The 19,448-nt window shown below is 43.0% G+C and overlaps 1 protein-coding gene and 1 long non-coding RNA gene across 2 annotated transcripts in view; one reads left to right on the top strand and one right to left on the bottom strand.

Moving 5' to 3' along the window:
• SLC22A3 (solute carrier family 22 member 3) overlaps positions 1–15,635 on the top strand; it is a 28,140-nt gene extending 12,505 nt beyond the window's left edge. Inside the window, exons 3-11 of the mRNA XM_061471420.1 lie at positions 352–506; positions 2,793–2,958; positions 3,960–4,077; positions 9,400–9,497; positions 9,635–9,849; positions 11,383–11,491; positions 11,738–11,850; positions 13,272–13,371; positions 14,114–15,635. Of these exons, the coding sequence (XP_061327404.1) occupies positions 352–506; positions 2,793–2,958; positions 3,960–4,077; positions 9,400–9,497; positions 9,635–9,849; positions 11,383–11,491; positions 11,738–11,850; positions 13,272–13,371; positions 14,114–14,171 (1,132 nt within the window). The 3' untranslated portion in view covers positions 14,172–15,635. The remainder of the gene's footprint in view (positions 1–351; positions 507–2,792; positions 2,959–3,959; positions 4,078–9,399; positions 9,498–9,634; positions 9,850–11,382; positions 11,492–11,737; positions 11,851–13,271; positions 13,372–14,113) is intronic.
• On the bottom strand, positions 11,903–13,359 carry LOC133278539 (uncharacterized). Its single transcript, XR_009746588.1, has 2 exons — positions 12,715–13,359; positions 11,903–12,663 (listed from the first exon to the last, which is right to left on the bottom strand). It is a non-coding gene; the product is annotated as an uncharacterized LOC133278539 (long non-coding RNA).
• Positions 15,636–19,448: the final 3,813 nt, after the last annotated feature.

Genomic DNA, 19,448 nt, shown 5'->3' with positions numbered 1-19,448 from the left:
ATACCCAACAAAAGTTTCCCTTATTTCAACTGGATCAAGAATCTGAACTGTAACATATGGACCATAGTTTAGATAAAAAAAGACAAAACTATTTTCTAACATAAAAAGGAGCCTGGTGGGGACATCACCAGTTTTAAAGTCAGTGACATAAAGGCAGTGATAACTCCCACAGGTAAAAGATTCCCATATTGCAAGGGCCAGCACTACAATATTTCAGGCAGCCTCCCTTTGGAACAAGACTGGTCTCATAAAGGTGCTTTCAGATCTAGCATTAAAATGAGATGCCAGGGAAAAAAAAAAACCACCTTTGTGTCTTTTTGTAATTTTCACTTTATTTTCCCTTTTCAACAGATATGGCAGAATCCTCACCTACCTGCTCTCCTGTCTCGGGGTTGGGATATGTGGTATCATAGTGGCATTCGCACCAAACTTCACTGTATTTCTGATCTTCCGTTTTCTCCAAGGCGTGTTTGGCAAGGGAACCTGGATGACATGCTATGTGATTGGTGAGAGCTGTTATCTTTCTTCTTTTAGTATTAGGAAGAGCAACGGATTTTTGGAGGACAATATGTCTTGCAACATGTGCTCTTGATAATATTTTTTTCCTCGCAACAAAGCACTGTCCCTGGGATCAGCAGACAATGAATAACCCAAATCCATCCTAGCTAATGCGTTTGTCCTCCGAGACAAGGTGCCTGCCTGCAGATTGTATCTTGACATTGTCTGTGGTCTGGGCTCATGCCTGAACTGAATGTTCGAGGAAGCAGTCACTGGCCTATGTCCAGACCATACTAGGGATCTTTCTAACAGCTAAACTGTACAGTGCTTCCTTACCTGGTGAGGTCTGCTGATTTACTGGTAGGGACTTGCCCTCTAAGAAGGGCAGCAAGTGCAAACCCTTTCTGATCTTCAGTACTGATATAGGATGGAAATGAGCAGCACTATACATGCCTGCCTGACCTCACAGAATTCCACGGAGAAGAGTGAGGAAGTAATTCAAGAGGGCAGACTAACAAGAGTGATGTGTCCTTCAGATCTGTCCAAGCTCTCCTTCAGTACCCATCTCTGGAGTCTGATGGGGAGGGATTAACATAAATAATTAAGGGGTTGAGGAGTGGAATGTGTATATACAGAGGTTTTCTTACAATAATCTACTCAAAACACAGTGATAACACCATTATATAGTGCAAAAAATTGTAACATCACTGTAGTCCGTAAGGGCTGGGACAATGTTTTTAACTTCCTAGTGGAATCTATATGACTGAGAGCAGAATTACAACCAGATGTAAACAGTTACAGTGAGACCTGAGTACACTGTGGTGATGTATGTGCAAACATACCTGTCTGGCCCTCTCAGGATTTAAAGCCCAGACACACCTCAATTTTGTGGGCAAAGTTACATTGCTGAACAGCTCAGGTCCAAGATCCAGGGAAAGAGTGAAAAGCTGTTTTTCCCCTCACTTCCAAGCAGATGGCCTAATTTTATACTGAGATCTTATCCTGAAACTTTGGTGAGTGTTCTAACCAGCAAAGTGGTCCTTAAAATGGACAAGTTTTAACAGAAATAAATGGTTTGCAATGCTCGTATCAGACTGCCTGACTTCAGAGAAAGGTTCAGAGATACAGCACTGTCCTGAAGGACAGTGTATTACCTCAGCCCTGAGCAAGGTGCTTAATTCTTGAAGGGAGTGATTCCTTCTAAATCTCTTCAAGGATCTACTCTTATGACTCAGGATCACTCAGAGTATTTACCAGCCTAATACATTTAAAGAGGCATATACAGGTCATTGGTTTTGTTGCACCAGGAGGATGGTTGCTGTTAATACATCTCCCAAGCTACTGATCTGCGTTTCAGAACCACAACAGGCTGATCCAAGAACCTGTACAGATAACCTAGCTCTTTCCAAGCCAGCGCTGAGCAGCTGCCTTTAGGCAAGAGTTGCCCCTGAGCCATGCGGACATGATGAATAGTCAATAAAGACAGTAATGGTGTCTTATCTCTCTGGGTTGCCAGCTGAAATGAATCACTGTTACTTGCAAAATTGTGTCTCTTTCAGTAAAATTAAAAAAAGAAAAAGAGTTTTTTGTATATTTTAAAGCAAAGTAAAATCGTCTGCTTTTACTTTGAAGGGTAGGTAGTAGTGACAGTTTTGAAACAAACAAGAGACACTTCTTCAGGCATTGCTCATCTCAACTATGGATGTCATGGCCATGGGATATTGCCTGAAATATGGGCTTACATGGCTTTCAGAAGTGACTAGTCACATTCACAAAACAAACAAATTCAACAAAGTTTGAAAAACAAACCAACAAAGGCTACATTTGCTCTAGTAAAGAAAACAAACTGTGAACCATACCTTAGCCCTCAGAGAAACCAGCATGGTATGGCTAAACTCTCTTCCCCACAGTTGTCCTGTCTGTATTACTACTGGGAGCAGCCTCTGCCTGGATGGTTCTCTAGTCTGTGGCAGGGAAGAGTGCTAACAATTTACCACTAAGGGTGATCATGACACAGTCTCAACTCTTTGTTCTGGCCCTATTTAATACATTAGTGGACATGCACTCAGAAACCCTGCTAGCTGAAGAACAGGGGGTGAACTGGTCAGGGGGTGTCACCCACTCTTGCCCTGAACAGTCTCAGGAATATGCTTATATTTCTGAAGGCAAAATGCTGGGATAGACAGACTTGTGACCTGATGCAGTACTATCCTTCCTTATGTTCCACCACTAACATTTTTCTTTCATGTTAGTTTTGTTTCTGTGTTGTTTATTTTGGCTTTCTCTCTGATCAGTGACAGAGATTGTTGGTTCTGACCAGCGGATTGTTGGGATTGTGATACAGATATTCTTCACGCTGGGAATTATGATTCTCCCTGGAATTGCATACTTGATTCCCACCTGGCAAGGGATCCAGCTGGCCATATCACTGCCCAACTTCATCTTCCTGCTGTACTACTGGTAATGTTGCAGTCATTGCTCTTGTCATTATTGCTGTTACTATTCAAGCACCTTGAGAGTCCTGCTGTGGTCCAAAGTCTCCAGTGTGCAAGATGTTGTAGGTTAGGAAGAAGATATTTGCACATTGTTGATTCTGGCATTTTTACTTCTTTTTAGTGAATTGCAGGCATACATTTCTTTCATTTTTCTGTCCAGAGTTTGCCTCCCTTGTAAGCCACAGCTGGCCCTTCACAGAACCCTACCCTGCTTAACATGGGGTTGTATATCTGCTTAACTTGACCAAAGTCTGCTTGACCATCATGCATGGGATGCCACCTTTACCTCTGATTATATACTCAGTTCAAGCCTGAGTCCTTCCGTGAATTGGGCAGTTCAGCTAATAAGAGAGTAGAGCACTATGCCGTGGTGGAGTGCAGCCATCCTGTGGGCTGGATCCACAGAATCTAATCCACATAGCCTCTTCTTGCACACTGTTTCCTTAAACATTGCCTTTTAAGAGTGAACTTTTAAATCGTGAATTATATTAACCCTTGGCCAGCAGAAACTGAAACACCTATCAGTACTATTGCTTTGTATTCAATTTATAAAACATGTATAGGTTTATGTGTTTGCGTGTCTATCTCATAATAATACAGCTAGATGTTTCCCAATCTGTCTGTACTTGGTAATACATGTGTTTAGTGCTTTCATTGTTCCTTGAAAACAAGGCACCTTGTTTGTCTGTTAGTTATCCTACTTTTGACATCAATTGTACAAATACAATAGCTAGATTTCTTATTTTCCAACTTTGTGGAGTACTGATATAACTTATTTCCTGCCCACAAGGATTAGATATTTTACAGCAGACTGACTGGAAAAGCAGTCCACAAAAGAGTTTCTGTATCCCAAAGACTGAAAAAATCTGTATGTTGTGTATTAACACAGGCAAAAGGCAAAGGACTTCAGTTTACTCATAATGTTAAAGGGCCAAACCTCTATTCATGACTTCTGTGCTCTTACAGGGTGGTTCCTGAATCTCCACGTTGGCTCCTGACACGCAAGAAGGGAGACAAAGCATTAAAAATCATGCACACCATTGCAAAGCACAATGGGAAGTATCTCTCACCACATTACTCAGAGGTATTGTTATCTGTTTGAGCTAGAGGTTCTTTTCTAAACTTTCTTACTCTTCTGAAGGTTCAGTTTTGTTAAAATGCTTTCTCTTTATGTGATGGACAACACTCTTGATGTGTCACACCAGAACAAGATTCTCAGTCCCGTACCTACTTTGTTAATTGCAAGAGTCAAAGTGAACAGGCTGGAAAGACATGGTCTGGCGAAAGAAGTTTGCAACACAATGAATCTGGCATTTCATTTGCAACACTCCTACTTTAAAAACTTGTGGGAAATACCAGAAAACAGCCTGAGGGCCCATGAGATTTCACAGCAGCTGCCATTTTAGCTGACAGAGTGAGTAGAGACAGCGGGATCCATTTTTGTGGTTCCTTTGCTAGAACTTCCTTTTGCAACTCAAAAGGAAAATGAAATCAGAATTTGCTTCTGTCTCAACAGGGGGAAAATATGCCCCAAAATTCCAAATACAGGAAGTACATTCTAAGATCACTATTTGCAAAACAAGACAATATATGTTAGAATTACAGTCCTTTGATGGAACTGAAAGGACTGATGCATTTCAGATGATACTTATCATGTCATTGCAGCATTTGCCTTTTTCTTCATTGGGTCATTATGGCATTGGTCTTATGCTTCAGTGACAACAGATGTGTCAAAGTTCCTGTTCTGTAATAAACTATGTCTGGAGCCTAAATGCTAGCAATAGAAGTGTTAGGAATCATTATCTGAACTAAGGAAAATGGCTGCAAATTGTTAGTACACAGCAGCCCAGAACTGGCATGCTGAATGTGTTGCAAGTATTTTAGAAAGAAATGACCTACATAAAATGCCTATCAGTGCACAGTAGTATCCTTTATGACTACACACATGTATATACGTACATTTTTATACATATATAAAAGTATTATGTTAACTAAATTTTCACTGATACCAAAAGCAAAGATTTTGGGATGGTAGTGTCTGAAGGACACTGATATGTCCCATTCTTTTGGGAAGGAACATCATGATGTGTGTGCTTTGCAACCAGTAGTTGACAGCTTGAGTTCCCACTGCTTGCTACCTTACCTGTGTTTTTCTAATTGCTCTTCTTAAGCAAGAGAGAGCCTGAGAATTTAGCCCAGCTCATCCAAAAAAGTGGGATTGCTTCACCGAAGTCCTAGAATATAATTCTGGTTTAATTTTTGGCAGTAATTATTGGCACTCTTCTGAAACAACACATAGCTGTTCCCAAATCCATAGGATTTTTTTACCTGGTGAGAAAAAGGTCCCATAAATCAGCCATCCAGCCTAAGCAGCTGTGCTTATTCAGGACCATTCCTCTGATAAAAATAATAGTGCACACAGGAAGACGTATGTGGCAACAGATGTTGTATGGAAATGGCCAATTGATTTATACCAATATTCATTATCTTTCCACTTCATTGAGTATATGTTGGTGGCAGTTCTGTCAAGGTAGAGTTCACCCAACAAGTTCCACAGATAAGCTGGGCCCTAACCTGTACTATATCTCTTAGGATTTATGACTCTGGACTAATGATTTTGTGAAGTCATCTGTTTAACATCTTTGTCGCTGACATGGACAGTGGGATTGAGTGCGCCCTCAGCAAGTTTGCCGATGACACCAAGCTGTGTGGTTTGGTTGATACGCTGGAGGGAAGGAATGCCATGCAGGGGGACCTTGACATGCTTGTGAGGTGGGCTGATGCCAACCTCATGAAGTTTAACCATGCCAAGTGCAAGGTCGGAGCAATCCCAGGCACAGCTACAGGTTGGGGGTGACTGGATTGAGAGCAGCCCTGTGGAAAAGGACTTGGGGGTGTTGGTTGATGAGAAGCTCAACACGACCCAGCAGTGTCACCTGCAGCCCAGAAAGTCAACTACATGCTGGGCTGCATCAAAAGCAGCATGACCAGCAGGTCAAGGGAGGCAATTCTCACCCTCTACTCGGCTTTCATGATACCCTACCTGCAGTACTGTGTTCAACTTTGGGGCCCTCAATATAAGATGGACATGGAACTGTTGGAACAAGTCCAGAGGAGGGCCATGAGGATGATCAGGGGACTGGAGCACCTCTTTTTTGAAGACAGGCTGAGAGAGTTCAGCTTGCTCAGCCTGGAGAAGGGAAGGGTCCAGGGAGACCTTATAGCAGCCTTCCAGTACCTAAAGGGGGCATACAAAAATGGTGGAAAGGGACTTTTCAGGGGGACATGTAGTAACAGGATAAGGAATGGCTTTAAACTGAAAGAAGGGAGATTTAGATTAGATATTAGGAAGATACTCTTTACTATGAGGGTAGTGAGGCACTGGAATATGCTCACCAGAGAAGCTGTGCCTGCCCCATCCCTGGAAGTGTACAAGGCCAGGTTGGACAGGGCTTTGAGCAATCCGGTCTGCCCAGAGAGGGGCATTGGAACTAGCTGATCTTTAAGGTCCCTTGCAACACAAAACATTCTATTATTCTATGACTCTATGACTCTATGAATTACTGCCCTTGTTGGGCATATACACTGGTGAGATTCCCCCAGCTTGGTCAGCATTACCCAGTGCTGAGTGTGGCTGGAAACTTATAGCAGGAAGGCTGTGCTGCTGCAGCTTCCCCTGTGCTTTCAGCCTTATGTCCCTACACCCACTTCCTTCTCTAAATATCAGCATTTTTACAGTGTCATGTCAGGATGGAGATGTGTCTTTCCCTGCTTTATTGAAGTTATATTCAATTTTTTTTCAAAAGTGTCCCTGCTTATGAGCTTAAGCCACTCAGCTGCAGCAGATTAACCTCCATACACCCAGATTCATGCTGGATCTGTTCCTGGGACCTTTTCAATAAACAAAGTCTTTTATCCTTGGTGCTGTGCCCAGAGGAAAGAGGCCATCTCCAGGAAGCACATTAGTCACAGATCAAGCCTATTTCTCACATTAAATCTCGTCAGGCTTGTCTTTCATGAAGCAACCCCAGAATTTCAGGCAAAGCACTGCAAGTGTGGAGGGAGAGGGAGAAGTGAGAGGCATTACCCATCTATGAATGTTGGCTTAGATTTTCCAGTACATCTGTAATGATTACATTGGCCAAATCCCTTACATGGCTTTGGATGTAGCAGATTTGCACTGTATTTTTATTGACATGCAGGAACCACAGATGACCTTTGTATGAAAGCAGATAAACATTTGCTTCTTTTGCTCTGTGAGTTGCGACACTGGTACAGCTCCATCCAGAACTCATTAAATTAATTGTAAACTATAACCCCCCCCCCCTTTTTTTGTTTGTTTGTTTTTTTTCCCAAGATACTTTTTGATTTCTTGGTCTCTGTCCAAAGCAGACAGGACTGGACTGCAAACAGCTGAGTAAGAGCTGCATCTTAAGAGAGCAAAATAGTCTATCTTTAGAAACATGGGCTCTGCCACTGGATTCCTGACTGCACTGATGTGAATAGCAAAGCTCTCCTTGACTTCAAAAAACAAAAAGAGGATTTTTTTTCCCTACAAAGAGTTGACTTTCCACAGTGGCTTTTTTCTTCATCCATAAAAAAACGCTCAGTCATGTTTGGGGTCATTATGACTTTATTAAGTCCTAAAAATACATGGTAGCAGCTATGCTGAATTCATCTTTAGTCCTTTGGAAAACTAACCCCATATTTGCACAAAGTCAAAACTGATGCCTGGCAGCCTGCTCTTATAAACACAGTCATGGCAGCTTTATGACAATGATATGAGACAGTCCAAGAGCAGCACAGAAACCCAGCAATGTCTGCCTGCCTCACAAAGGTCTCTGGCATGCAGCAGAAGTTACAGAAGAAAAGGCTTTGGTTACAGAAGAAAAGCAAGGGGCAGTAGAAAGGAAGTTCAAACAAATGTGGGATTTCTCTGTCCACTTACAGAGTTCTGTGTCACTCAGTTATGAAAATGTCATGTGTAAGTACATCCAGCCAAATCTCACTGAAAACGTCTATGCTACCTTATGATATGAAAACCAAATACAGAGGAAAAGCTTTGGGCATAGCCCTGGCTGAGCTGACAAGAACCTTGGGCAATGCCTTTGGCTTTACCTGTGTTCTCATGGATCTACATGTTCTCCATTCTTTTACCCATGTTTCCCCACTATCTAGGTTGCTTCCTTGGGTTTCTGCTTCTCTCTCAGGCCTCTTCTCAAGAGGGGAACAGTAACTGAGAGTCAAAGCAGCCAGGCTGCCTGAAATCCTTCTAGAAAAGACTCAGCAGACTTAACCCCATGTTTCCCACAGTTGATTGGAGAGCTGATGGCAATCCTGGATGTGGCTGTTAGTTCTTGGTAGTGTCATAGTTTGTCCCTGCCTAAAGTCACTTCCACCTACTCTTTCTCATGTTCCTCACCCATCAAATGAACATATGAACAAAAGGACTGCCATCTGGCTTAGGCATCACTATTAATATCTGCTGGTCATCAACGTTAAAAACAGCTTCCATCAATGTGCCTAAACTCTTTCTGGCCCTGCTAATATATCTCTGCTCCACTATATCCGGTGGCAATATGAACTCCAACTTGTAAACACAGGCTCTGTGAAACCCTGTCCTTTTTTGTTATTGCTAAACCTTCTAACTAATCATTTCATTAAGTCCCTCATTGTGTCTGTAGTGGTGGAAGCTGTAAACAATTTTACTATAATTTGTAGACAGTATGAGGACCATTAATTCATATTTTGCAGGATTTTTTCTTGCAGAGTAAAAGCCAGTTTTAAAGTGCAGTTTGTACTTTTAAAAGTACAGTTCAGCACAGTGCTCATGTATTTTAAGACCCTCTTCATTTCACCATTTGAATGTTTTGTAGCACCAAAGTGCCATTACAGATCTGCTTTTTCTCTCACTGTTCTTTTCTTCCTGCTGCCCAGCTGTGCCATGTTCCCAAGTCTATTGCTTGCTGCTCACCTTCTGTCTCCCTCCTTCCCCCCAGCCTATTGCTTTGCCCTATCTGCCATGGTCTGCTCCTCTCCCTCACCTCTGGCAGAATGTAACTCTGCTCCCGACCCTGAAGTGAGAACAACTGCCTATTGCCTTCCAAGAAATTCAAGGTCAGCTTCTCTCAGTTTACATCAAGGGAATCGTTGTTCCGCTCTGAAGTCAGGACTGGGGACTTTTTTCCTGACTTTTACATGACCATCCTTAATGAAAGCCCACAGCCCAGTTATATGTTATTTCTCCATATCTGCACACGGCTCTGGAGTGTTAATAGCAGCAGAGCTGGCTCGTCGGCACCTTAGCTCACTGGACTGGAATATTGCTGAGCACCATGCTTACATAGAAACTCTGCTGCACTGCCTGCCTGACCCCTGACAGCTGACTGCTCGCTTTTCTCCTCAGATCACTATTAACAATGAGGAGGTCAGCAACCCCTCCTTTCTCAGCCTGGTGAGGACTCCCCGGATGAGAAGGAACACCCTCATCCTCATGTATGCCTGGTGAGTGCCCACTTCAGCCCAGTTTGTTACCATGGCAGTGGGTTTTCAAGAAAAATTCTGTTGTGATGTTTAAGGTCATTGCAGTTGCTTGCAGCCATTTGTTTGCCTCTCAACACTCTTTTCCCTTTGCTGTTTAGGTTCACAAGTGCCCTGATCTACCAAGGGCTCGTCATGCGCCTAGGAATTGTTGGAGGAAACCTCTACCTAGACTTCTTCATCTCAGCAGCTGTAGAGCTGCCTGCTGCTCTCCTAATTTTAGTGACAATTGATCGCATCGGCCGTCGCCTTCCTTTTGCAATAAGCAACATTGTGGCGGGGATTGCATGCCTCATTACTGCCTTTTTGCCAGAAGGTAATTCCCTTCCCAATGTCAGGGTCTTTAGGTCAATGACTTCTCTCTGACACCCCTTAAGCAAGGACAGCAGGCCACACAGAACTGTAAATAAAAGTGAAAAGTGTTTGGTGATACAGCAACATTGCCGTCATGGAACAACATACCTCATTTGCTTATAGAGTGCCCTGGGACATGTAATGGCTGTATCTTTGATGGGTGGTGAGCAACAGCTGAGTGTAGTGTTAGAGAGAATGTGTATAAAGTCTTTGTACTGTTTTGAAGGCAAATGCAAGAGAAGAGTATACAAACATAAACCAGAAGTTTTCAGTGTCTCGCAGCATGGGGTGAAATTTAATGAGGGTTTGTTTGGTTATTTTGGAAGGGAAATAACCCTGAGCATCTCAGTTTTGCTTCAGAGCAAACTGAAATGTTTTCTTGTTCTTTCTCTTGAAGTTCTGAGAAAACACAATCACTGCCAGAGCCCTCTCCTGTGGCAGAGCTCCCCTTTGTGCTGATTTCACACTTGTTCTTTCATTTGCCTCCCCATCTGCCTCTTCGTAGTCAGACCATACAGGAAACTGGCCTCTCCCAAGGGCATTGCAGAAGTGCTTATTGCATTCCTTGTGATGCTCCTCCAGAGGACACTGTCTTTCCAGAGAGGGAACTCTGACACAAAGCCAGATGGAATGGTGGTGTGGATGTGACCTTTGTACTCCCTACTGATGAATAAGGGGTTCCTGCTGATGTATACAGAGTAGTGGCCACACCACAAAGCTCAAGCAGACCTGAGAGAGCTGAGAAGAGCCACCAGGGCAGGATAAGGCTCCTGGCCTGCTCATGCTAGGTACAAAGCCAAGCATCAGGGGAAGGAAGGGGGAGAATGGCCAGGAGTACCATTATTAGGAGTGTGTCTAATGAGCAGTAGCTAGACAAATTAGAAAGTGTAGTTGGCCTACCCTAGGGAGAATTATTTTACTGTAGCATCCTGGAAGTATTTAAAAGACATGTAGATGTGGCACTTAGGGACATGGTTTACTGGTGGACTTGGCAGAGTTAGGTTTGTGGTTGGACTTGATCTTAGAAGTCTTTTAGAACCTAGATGATTCTATGATTCTATGCACTTTTAGAGGTAGATTTTTTGTGGTCAGAAGGCTTTGGGAGGTGAATTAACATGTGGTCACTTAACATGTGTTGAGTTACTCACATGTGTTTCTCACAGCATGACATCCCTATATAAATAAATGCTCCTTTCCAGAGCACAATTTGGACGTGGTCATGGAAACTTATTCCCACCCAGGATGTTATGCCCCACCAGCATCTTGAATCAATCAACAAGAAGTGATTTCTGATTCTCCAAAACAGCCTGGCGTGGTGCTGGAAAACAATAAATGCCAGTAGAAATTGATATCTACAGCTGTGGCTTTTCACTCTGATTTGCACTGATCCAGTGTTTCTGTGATATAGCTTCTGCTGACAGGGCCTGGGGCTCTCAGAAATGCTCTGCTGGTGCAGCAAAGTGCACTTCACCAGGGTTTCTCTTTGAATAAATAGATATCCTATGGCTTAAAATGACAATTGCCACACTGGGAAGACTGGGCATCACGATGGCTTTTGAAATTGTCTATCTTGTGAACACTGAATTGTACCCTACGACACTGAGGTATGTTGAAAGCTCCCTGGAATCTTTCAATGTCTCCTTCTGCTTTTCCCCATTCCCTATTTCATCATTGTTTGGTAAAACTTCATTTTGTTCAGAGTTTCCTAACTTGAGTAGCCACTGCTCAATGTGGATTGCATAAACTGTCAGGATCATTTTGGAGCTAAACCTATGTTCTGCTCCTTAAACTGCTGGTTCATCTGTTTGGTAGCACCTCACAAATACCTGGCACTGTTTTTTTTTTTGCAGAAACTTTGGTGTTTCCCTGTGCTCGAGTTTGTGTGACCTAGGAGGGATCATAGCCCCATTCCTGCTTTTCCGATTAGCAGCCATTTGGTTGGAGCTACCTCTAATAATTTTCTGTAAGATTTGATTTAAAATCAACTTTTGGTTTAAACATCCTCCTCCTAACAGAGCTTTTCTTTCAGGGCAAAACTGTAGTGTGTGGCTTCATCTCCCATTCAGACCAGCTCCTCTCAAGCCTCACACCTAGAGCAAGAGGCTGAATGGCAAATGGGTGAAGTGTGGGTGATTTCACGGCAGGCCATGGATTTGCTCAGGTCTGCTTGTATAACTTGGCTGAAGGAGCATAAAAGAAACTGTGTGAGGTGCTTTAAGACTGAGAAAACTTACAGCTAAGTTCTGTAATTACAGAGAAGCAAGCTTAGTCTCCCCGGAGTAGAGGTTAATGTCTTTTAAGAAATAGTTGGTTTGGGTTTTTCGGCAGGTACAGCTATGACCATGGATGTTGTATTAACCATAACTTCATATTACTGACAAATTCTTTTTCTCAGTTGCATTTTAGAAAAAAATATCCATGTGGAGTAATTCTGTGGGCAAAAAAAATTAATTAAAATACTTATTTCCCACATGGAAACATGAATCTGTGGCTAAACCAGACTTCCAGGAGATACACTTGACTGCATTGAATGCAAAAGGGATAGAATAAGTAGGGAAATTGGTGCTAATGACAACTTTAGCTGAAAACAAAAATGGAAAGAACACAAGACATTTTAAAAGATTAACCCAAGAATAGACACATACAGCAGTGCAGTGTTCACATTACCTAATTCTGAAATTCCGCTGCTGAATTCCCTTTGTCTGGAATAAAGAGCTGCAAAATCAGAGAGAACCAAGGGAGGCTGTGCAGCAGTCAGGGAGCATTTTACTTTTTGCTCCAGCCCTTCTATTTTTTATTTATTACTTTATTCAAATTATATTTACACAGGAAATTATTCCAAAATAACCATTCCTAATTAACCATTTCGAACTGGCTCTGTATCTGAATGCTCTTTCCCAAGAATGAATTCTTAGTCTGAATCACATAATCTACTTTGGTCATGGATACATGAAGAGGGTAGCTCAGGAAAATCTCAGTGGTCTCAAGAAACATTGATGCATCTACAAGATAGATAGAGCCTCTTGAAGAAAAGGAGATATATCTAATATGAGAAATAACATTTTGATTACATTGCAGTTTGTATGCACTTGTCCATGTGCACTTATCTGAGGCTTTTGACTTGTAAGATCTCCCTCTGGGACCAATACAGGCTGCAAATGAAGCTCTAGCTTTAAGGGGTTTTTTAGAATAGGTTAAATTTATGCAGCATACAGGTGTCTGATAAGATTAATGTAACATTGCAGATGTAATCAGAAATAACTGTTGTGCTTCAAAAATACTAAACCAACCTTAATCTGAATAAACTTTCCTCAGTGGATAAACTCTGAAAATAAGAAAAGTAATTTTCTTATTGTTTTTGTATATCTTCAATGTTCACTGTAGGTATTCTCGCAGTTGTCTGTGGGCTCCTGGTACTCCTTTTACCAGAGACAAAGGGAATCTCCTTACCAGAGACAGTGGAGGATGTGGAGCAGCTTTCAAGGTGTGATATGTATTTTATTCCTTTTTATTTAGGTGCTGTTTCCTGATGGTGTTCTTCTCCAACTTTATCAGCTGTCATAAATTATTAATGTTTTCCAAATGTCAAAGTAAATTCCCTAGTCAGGTCGATGTGATATTTCCCTCAACATACATTTGAAATTTTCAGTACCATTCATTAAGGCAGGTTGTTAAAAAAAAGTATGGGGATAGAACGTGTATTTTTCTCATGGAGACATGAGAAATCTGTCCTATGAACCTCTAGAAGCAGAAATAAATCGTGTGCAAGAGAGATACTTCAAAGTACAGCCTGCAACTCTCTGCTCAAGAAAACCAGCCATAACCTCAATCCTGTGAAGGGCCCTTGATCATGGGAACACCTCCACAGTTTGTGAAGTCATTAAGAAGTCATGTACAGGATGAATTTACATCTGAAAAGTTGCAGGCATATCTTTCCCACTCCCGACACACAGCAAGCCAGGCTCTTCATTGCATTGCAGGCATGCAGGGAACATTTACAGCTTGGCTTAATTTCTTGAGGAGATAGCATTATACATTAATGTTTCAAGCAGTGGCTTTGTATATTGCATCAGTAACTTTTGCCTGCTTCAATACACAAACTAAAGAATGAGGAAATTTTCACACAGAAAATAAATGTTTCAGTACTGTGGATTGGACTGCAACTTGGGTTACATCTTTTCCTTCTTCTTTCACACTTATACACCTCTCCCCTTCTGTTTCTTCAGTCATTTTGGTAAATGTGGCAAGAAACGGAAACACCGGGATGCCAACTCATATATTTGAACTTTGAAGGACAGCACTAAGCTAAGAACCATGTTCCTATGATGGGAATTTGTTCTCCGCCTGCCATCACTTCAAAATTTGCAGAGTATGGTTTAAATTCCATGTTCTTCTTCTAAACATAAGGACATTTAAAACAAGTAGTGTATTTTTCTATAAATATTAATAAACTTTTTTTTTTTCTGAGTGCGCAGTTTGCAGGAAGGGAGCGCTCTCTGATTCTTGGTAGAGAACAGAACAGCTTTAAAAAGAAGCGCTATCCAGCTCAGTGAGCTCTTATTTATTTCTTCACCTATTTGAGTCATTTGTTTATTTCTGTTGTTAACATATACCTTTGGGTGGGGAGGGTTTAATACAGTACTGCTCTTTCAAGATCTGATGGCTTTGAGGAGGAGAGGATGAGTATTTCAACCTGTTCTCCTTTGGCTCTGGGCAATCCAGAAAAACAGAAGATCTGGTGGCTTAGGATGGAGGTTGCTAAACAGGGAAGCTCTTCCTTTGGTTAGGAGGGATGGGAATCAGTGGTGTGCATCAGGACACCCTTGCCCTGATCTGATTTTCTCCTCCGTGAGCTTTTGCCAAAAAAACCCTGCTTCCCTCCTTCAAGGGCCGTCTGAAATGGGGGAGCAGTCCTCTTCTCCTTTGCAAGGCTTTATGTAGGTGTCACATCCTACACAGAGCATTAGGTCTGCAGATCAGATTGTCCTTGCCTCCCTCCAGACCCAACTGTGGTTCATGTGACACCCCATCATCCTGTCCCATGGCCAGGGACTCAATATCTCCAAGGGAAGGGCTTCTGCCTGCTCTCCCTTGTTAGGTGTTTTTCCAACCCTCCCTTTCAAGAACATGCTGATTTTTTTAATTATAAAATATGCTCTCTGCCCATGTATACAAACCAAATTCTCTCTCCCTGTCCACTGCCAGGATGATTTGCAATTTCTGTCTTTTGTCCATCATTATTTGTCATCTTTCTGTCTTGGGGATAAACGATTTGGGTTGTTGACAGGGATGTTAAGCTGTCTTGGAAAGATGGGCAGGAATGAGAGAAGATCTTTGTTTATGGAGTTAAAGGTTAACTGGTCCTGATTGCTTGAAGCTGATGTGTAACAGAAGAGCTTGAGTCTGTGCCTTTGCAAGCAGATAGCAGGGAAAACCTGCCTTCCATTTCAGCTGTATGACCTTCTTCATTAAGTGCTGGGTCCTTGTCACTGACAGGTAAATAATACACTCCTTACAGTGAAGGACTCGAAAAGATGTGGTGTTTAAAAGGCATCTGTTACCAAAAGAGAATTAAATAAATAGAAGAAAGCCAATGAGCTCTCATAAAGGGCCTTACAAGCTCAGAAAAGAGCATATTTGGCATAAGCAAATATAGGACTGAGTTTTGAAGGTTCATACCCCACATGAATAGTGCTAACATTACAGTCAATGCAGCTGAATGACTTGTTCCAGCCTCACCATCTTAAGAGCACATAGAATCATAGAATAGTTAGGGTTGGAAAGGACCTTATGATCATCAAGTTCCAAACCCCTGACATGGGCAGGGACACCTCACACTAAACCATCTCATCCAAGGCTCTGTCCAACCTGGCGTTGAACACTGCCAGGGATGGAGCATTCACAACTTCCCTGGGCAACCCATTCCAGTGCCTCACCACCTCACCACCCTTACAGTAAAGAACTTCTTCCTTATATCCAATCTAAACTTCCCCTGTTTAAGTTTTAACCCATTACCCCTTGTCCTATCACTACAGTCCCTAATGAAGAGTCCCTCCCCAGCATCCCTATAGGCCCCCTTCAGATACTGGAAGGCTGCTATGAGGTCTCCACGCAGCCTTCTCTTCTCCAGGCTCAACAGCCCCAACTTCCTCAGCCTGTCTTCATACAGGAGGTGCTCCAGTCCCCTGATCATCCTCGAGGCCCTCCTTTGGACTTGTTCCAACAGTTCCATGTCCTTTTTATGTTGAGGACACCAAAACTGCACACAATACTCCAGGTGAGGTCGCACAAGAGCAGAGTAGAGGGGCAGGATCACCTCCTTCGACCTGCTGGTCGCGCTCCTTTTGATGCAGCCCAGGATACGGTTGGCTTTCTGGGCTGCAAGCGCACACTGAAGCCGGCTTGTGTTCGTTTTCTCATCAACCAACAACTCCAAGTCCTTCTCCTCAGGGCTGCTCTCAATCTCTTCTCTGCCCAACCTGTAGCTGTGCCTGGGGTTGCTCCAACCCAGGTGTAGGACCTTGCACTTGGCATGGTTAAACTTCATGAGGTTGGCATCACCCCACCTCACAAGCATGTCAAGGTCCCTCTGGATGGCATTCCTTCCCTCCAGCGTATCAACCGAACCACACAGCTTGGTGTCAGTGGCAAACTTGCTGAAGGTACACTCAATCCCACTGTCCATGTCACCGACAGAGATGTTGAACAAGATCGGTCCCAACACCGATCCCTGAGGGACACCACTCGTTACTGGTCTCCAGCCGGACATTGAGCCATTGACCACAACTCTTTGTGTGCGGCCATCCAGCCAGCTCTTTATCCACCGAGTGGTCCATCCATCAAATTGATGTCTCTCCAATTTAGAGACAAGGATGTCATGTGGGACAGTGTCGAACACTTTGCACAAGTCCAGGTAGATGACATCAACTGCTCTACCCCTGTCCATCAGTTCTGTAGCCCCATCATAGAAGGCCACCAAATTGGTCAGGCAGGATTTCCCCTTAGTGAAGCCATACTGGCTGTCACCAAGCACCTTGTTGTTTTTCATGTGCCTTAGCATGCCTTCCAGGAGAATGTGCTCCAAGATTTTGCCAGGCACAGAGGTGAGACTGACTGGTCTGTAATACCCCGGGTCATCCATTTTCCCCTTCTTGAAAATGGGGGTTATATTTCCCTTTTTCCAGTCATTGGGAACTTCACCTGACTGCCATGATTTTTCAAATATGATGGTCAGTGGCTTAGCAACTTCATTTGCCAGCTCCTTTAGGACCTGCGGATGGATTTCATCAGATCCCATGGACTTGTGCACATTCAGGTTCTTAAGATGGTCTTGAACCAGATGGGTTCAGTGGGCCTAAGGTCTTCATTCTCACAGTCCCTGTGTCTGCCTTGCAAGACTTGGGTGGTGTGGTTGGAATAGACATAATAGGCAGATACTTACACAAGGGATTTCCTATAGTGAGGCATTTTAACAATTCCTGACTCTTACTGCTTTTTCCCAGCAGCTGCCCACATGACCAACTCCACAGGAACAGAACAGGACCTTTAATAGTAATCTTGGTCTAATGTTTGCACACTTTGGCCAGTTAGTGATAAAGGGCTATCTTTCAAGGCTGTTTCTAACTTCCTCTGAAGTATAGTTAAAGGCCAAAGGGATGCTTAGGAAAAGTCACTGGCGATTGAAAGACACAAAAGTAAGCAAGCATCTCATAATATATCTAACTAATGGGTGATATCTAGAAGACTGGAGATCTACTGCTTCAGAGAGAAAACTTCTACACCAATGTGTCCTTCTGCAGATAGCTAAAGACACACTGTGGGACTGGCTGGCAGACACCAGCCTGAACTGGAAGCTGGGGGCTTGCACTGGCTGGGTGCCATGTCTCAGTGCAGAATGGGAGCACAGAACTCAGCACTACCTTCCTCACAGAGAGCCAGCCCAAATTGCAGGAAAGCCTGGGTGAGGAGATCAGATGCAATGCTGTGTGAGCTGAGTCTCACTTTCCTTTTTAAAGTTTCTTCTTTTTGAATTTTACATTTTTTGATCAGTGTCTTAAACACTACAGCAGTCTGAGAAGGACCATAGAGATCATTTAAAACTATGACTTTCCAAAGAAATGTCAATGTTATTTACCAGTTGCTGCTGTCTGTGGACAACTAGAATGTGCTGAGGTGACAGACACAAAGACTTGTTTCTGACCTTTCCGACTGTGCTTTGTTTTGCATAGCATCACAGCACCATAGCACCAGAACAGAATGTAAGTGAAAAGTTTCATATGTAAAAAGGCTAGTAGCAGTGCCAGAAGTTTGGATGTATTTATTAATTTTGTAAAGGACAGCAGGAAAAAGCCTGTGCATGTGTTTTGATTTCTAATATGATCGCACTTGACAGCTTCAGTTAGCAGTTGTATTTGGTAATGTCTCTGCGCTCTTACCCCTAACACGGGAATCCTAACAGAAAATCCTCCTGTCTCTGTGAGATGTTTGTTTGAAAAAAGTTACTCTAAATTCATATGCACCTCAAACCACTTAATACACTGCGTCTTATAGGGAAGTCCTACAAACTTCTCAGGAGGCAAAGCTGTGTTCTCCTAAACTGCATGGGTTGACCCTACAAAGGCCATTGTGACCCAGCTCACTCAGTGGGAGGCACCTCCTCAAGGAGGGACCAAACACTGTCAGCTATAGCTGTCTTGCATGTGTTATACTTCAGAGGCCCAGCGATAGATGTGAGGCACATAGCAGACAAAGGATCACCTTACTGTCACCAAAGAGACACTACCAACATGACTGCAGAAACCCAGGAGGTGTATTTTTCCTGCCAGCAAAGAAGTTTCTCAGACCAACAAATGGGTCAATGTGCTATTTGCTGCTGCCACCAAATTTGCCAGGTTACTTCATCTAGGATGTATGAGTGTTTAGTGGTAAGTGGTGATTGTTATTGGTGCTGATACTCTCACAGGAGGAAAAGATCACAAGTTTGGCAAGAAAGCAGGGGTAGGTTTGCCTGCCTAAAAACCAGGTATTAACCATGCCTGAAAGAGTTCACATCTGAGGAGCTTAACAAACAAACAGAAAAGCTGCAACACATAATTTCTGCTGTCAGGGAAGTATTGTGCAAATTTCTTGTCTGGCTTAATGATCCAGATTAGTAGATATGGAAAATATGCAGGAGGGTATTTGAACTCAGTGAATCCCCCCCACCAGAGAGGTCACTAGAGAATGCTCTACCAGAGCTGTTCCTGCCCAGGAAGGCAGTGCCCTGAGATCATTGCTTCTCCCAGAATCAGACTCCAGGCATAGAAGCTGCAAAAATTGCCCTGCCACTTACCTGTGTTATAGCTGTCATCTCCCTTCAAATCTATGTGAGAAAAAAACCCAAAACCTCCTAGGATGCAGCCCATCCCTTTTGCAGGTACATGCATATAAAAAATGAAAAGACGATCTAAATTAAATGACATTCAATTTGGCATGCCTGGGAGTGGGTCTCTACACTGTGGAACATGGACAAGACAAACCCCACCCCATGTAGCAGTTGTGTCACTTGGAGAGCACACACTG

The sequence above is a fragment of the Pezoporus flaviventris genome, unplaced genomic scaffold, assembly GCF_033815535.1.
Source record: "Pezoporus flaviventris isolate CSIRO_AGI_PZ_B2104156 unplaced genomic scaffold, CSIRO_AGI_Pfla_v1 ptg000066l, whole genome shotgun sequence".
Lineage (NCBI taxonomy): Eukaryota > Metazoa > Chordata > Aves > Psittaciformes > Psittacidae > Pezoporus > Pezoporus flaviventris.
Note: the sequence above shows the minus strand (reverse complement) of the source record. Positions and strands in the feature narration are given on the sequence as shown.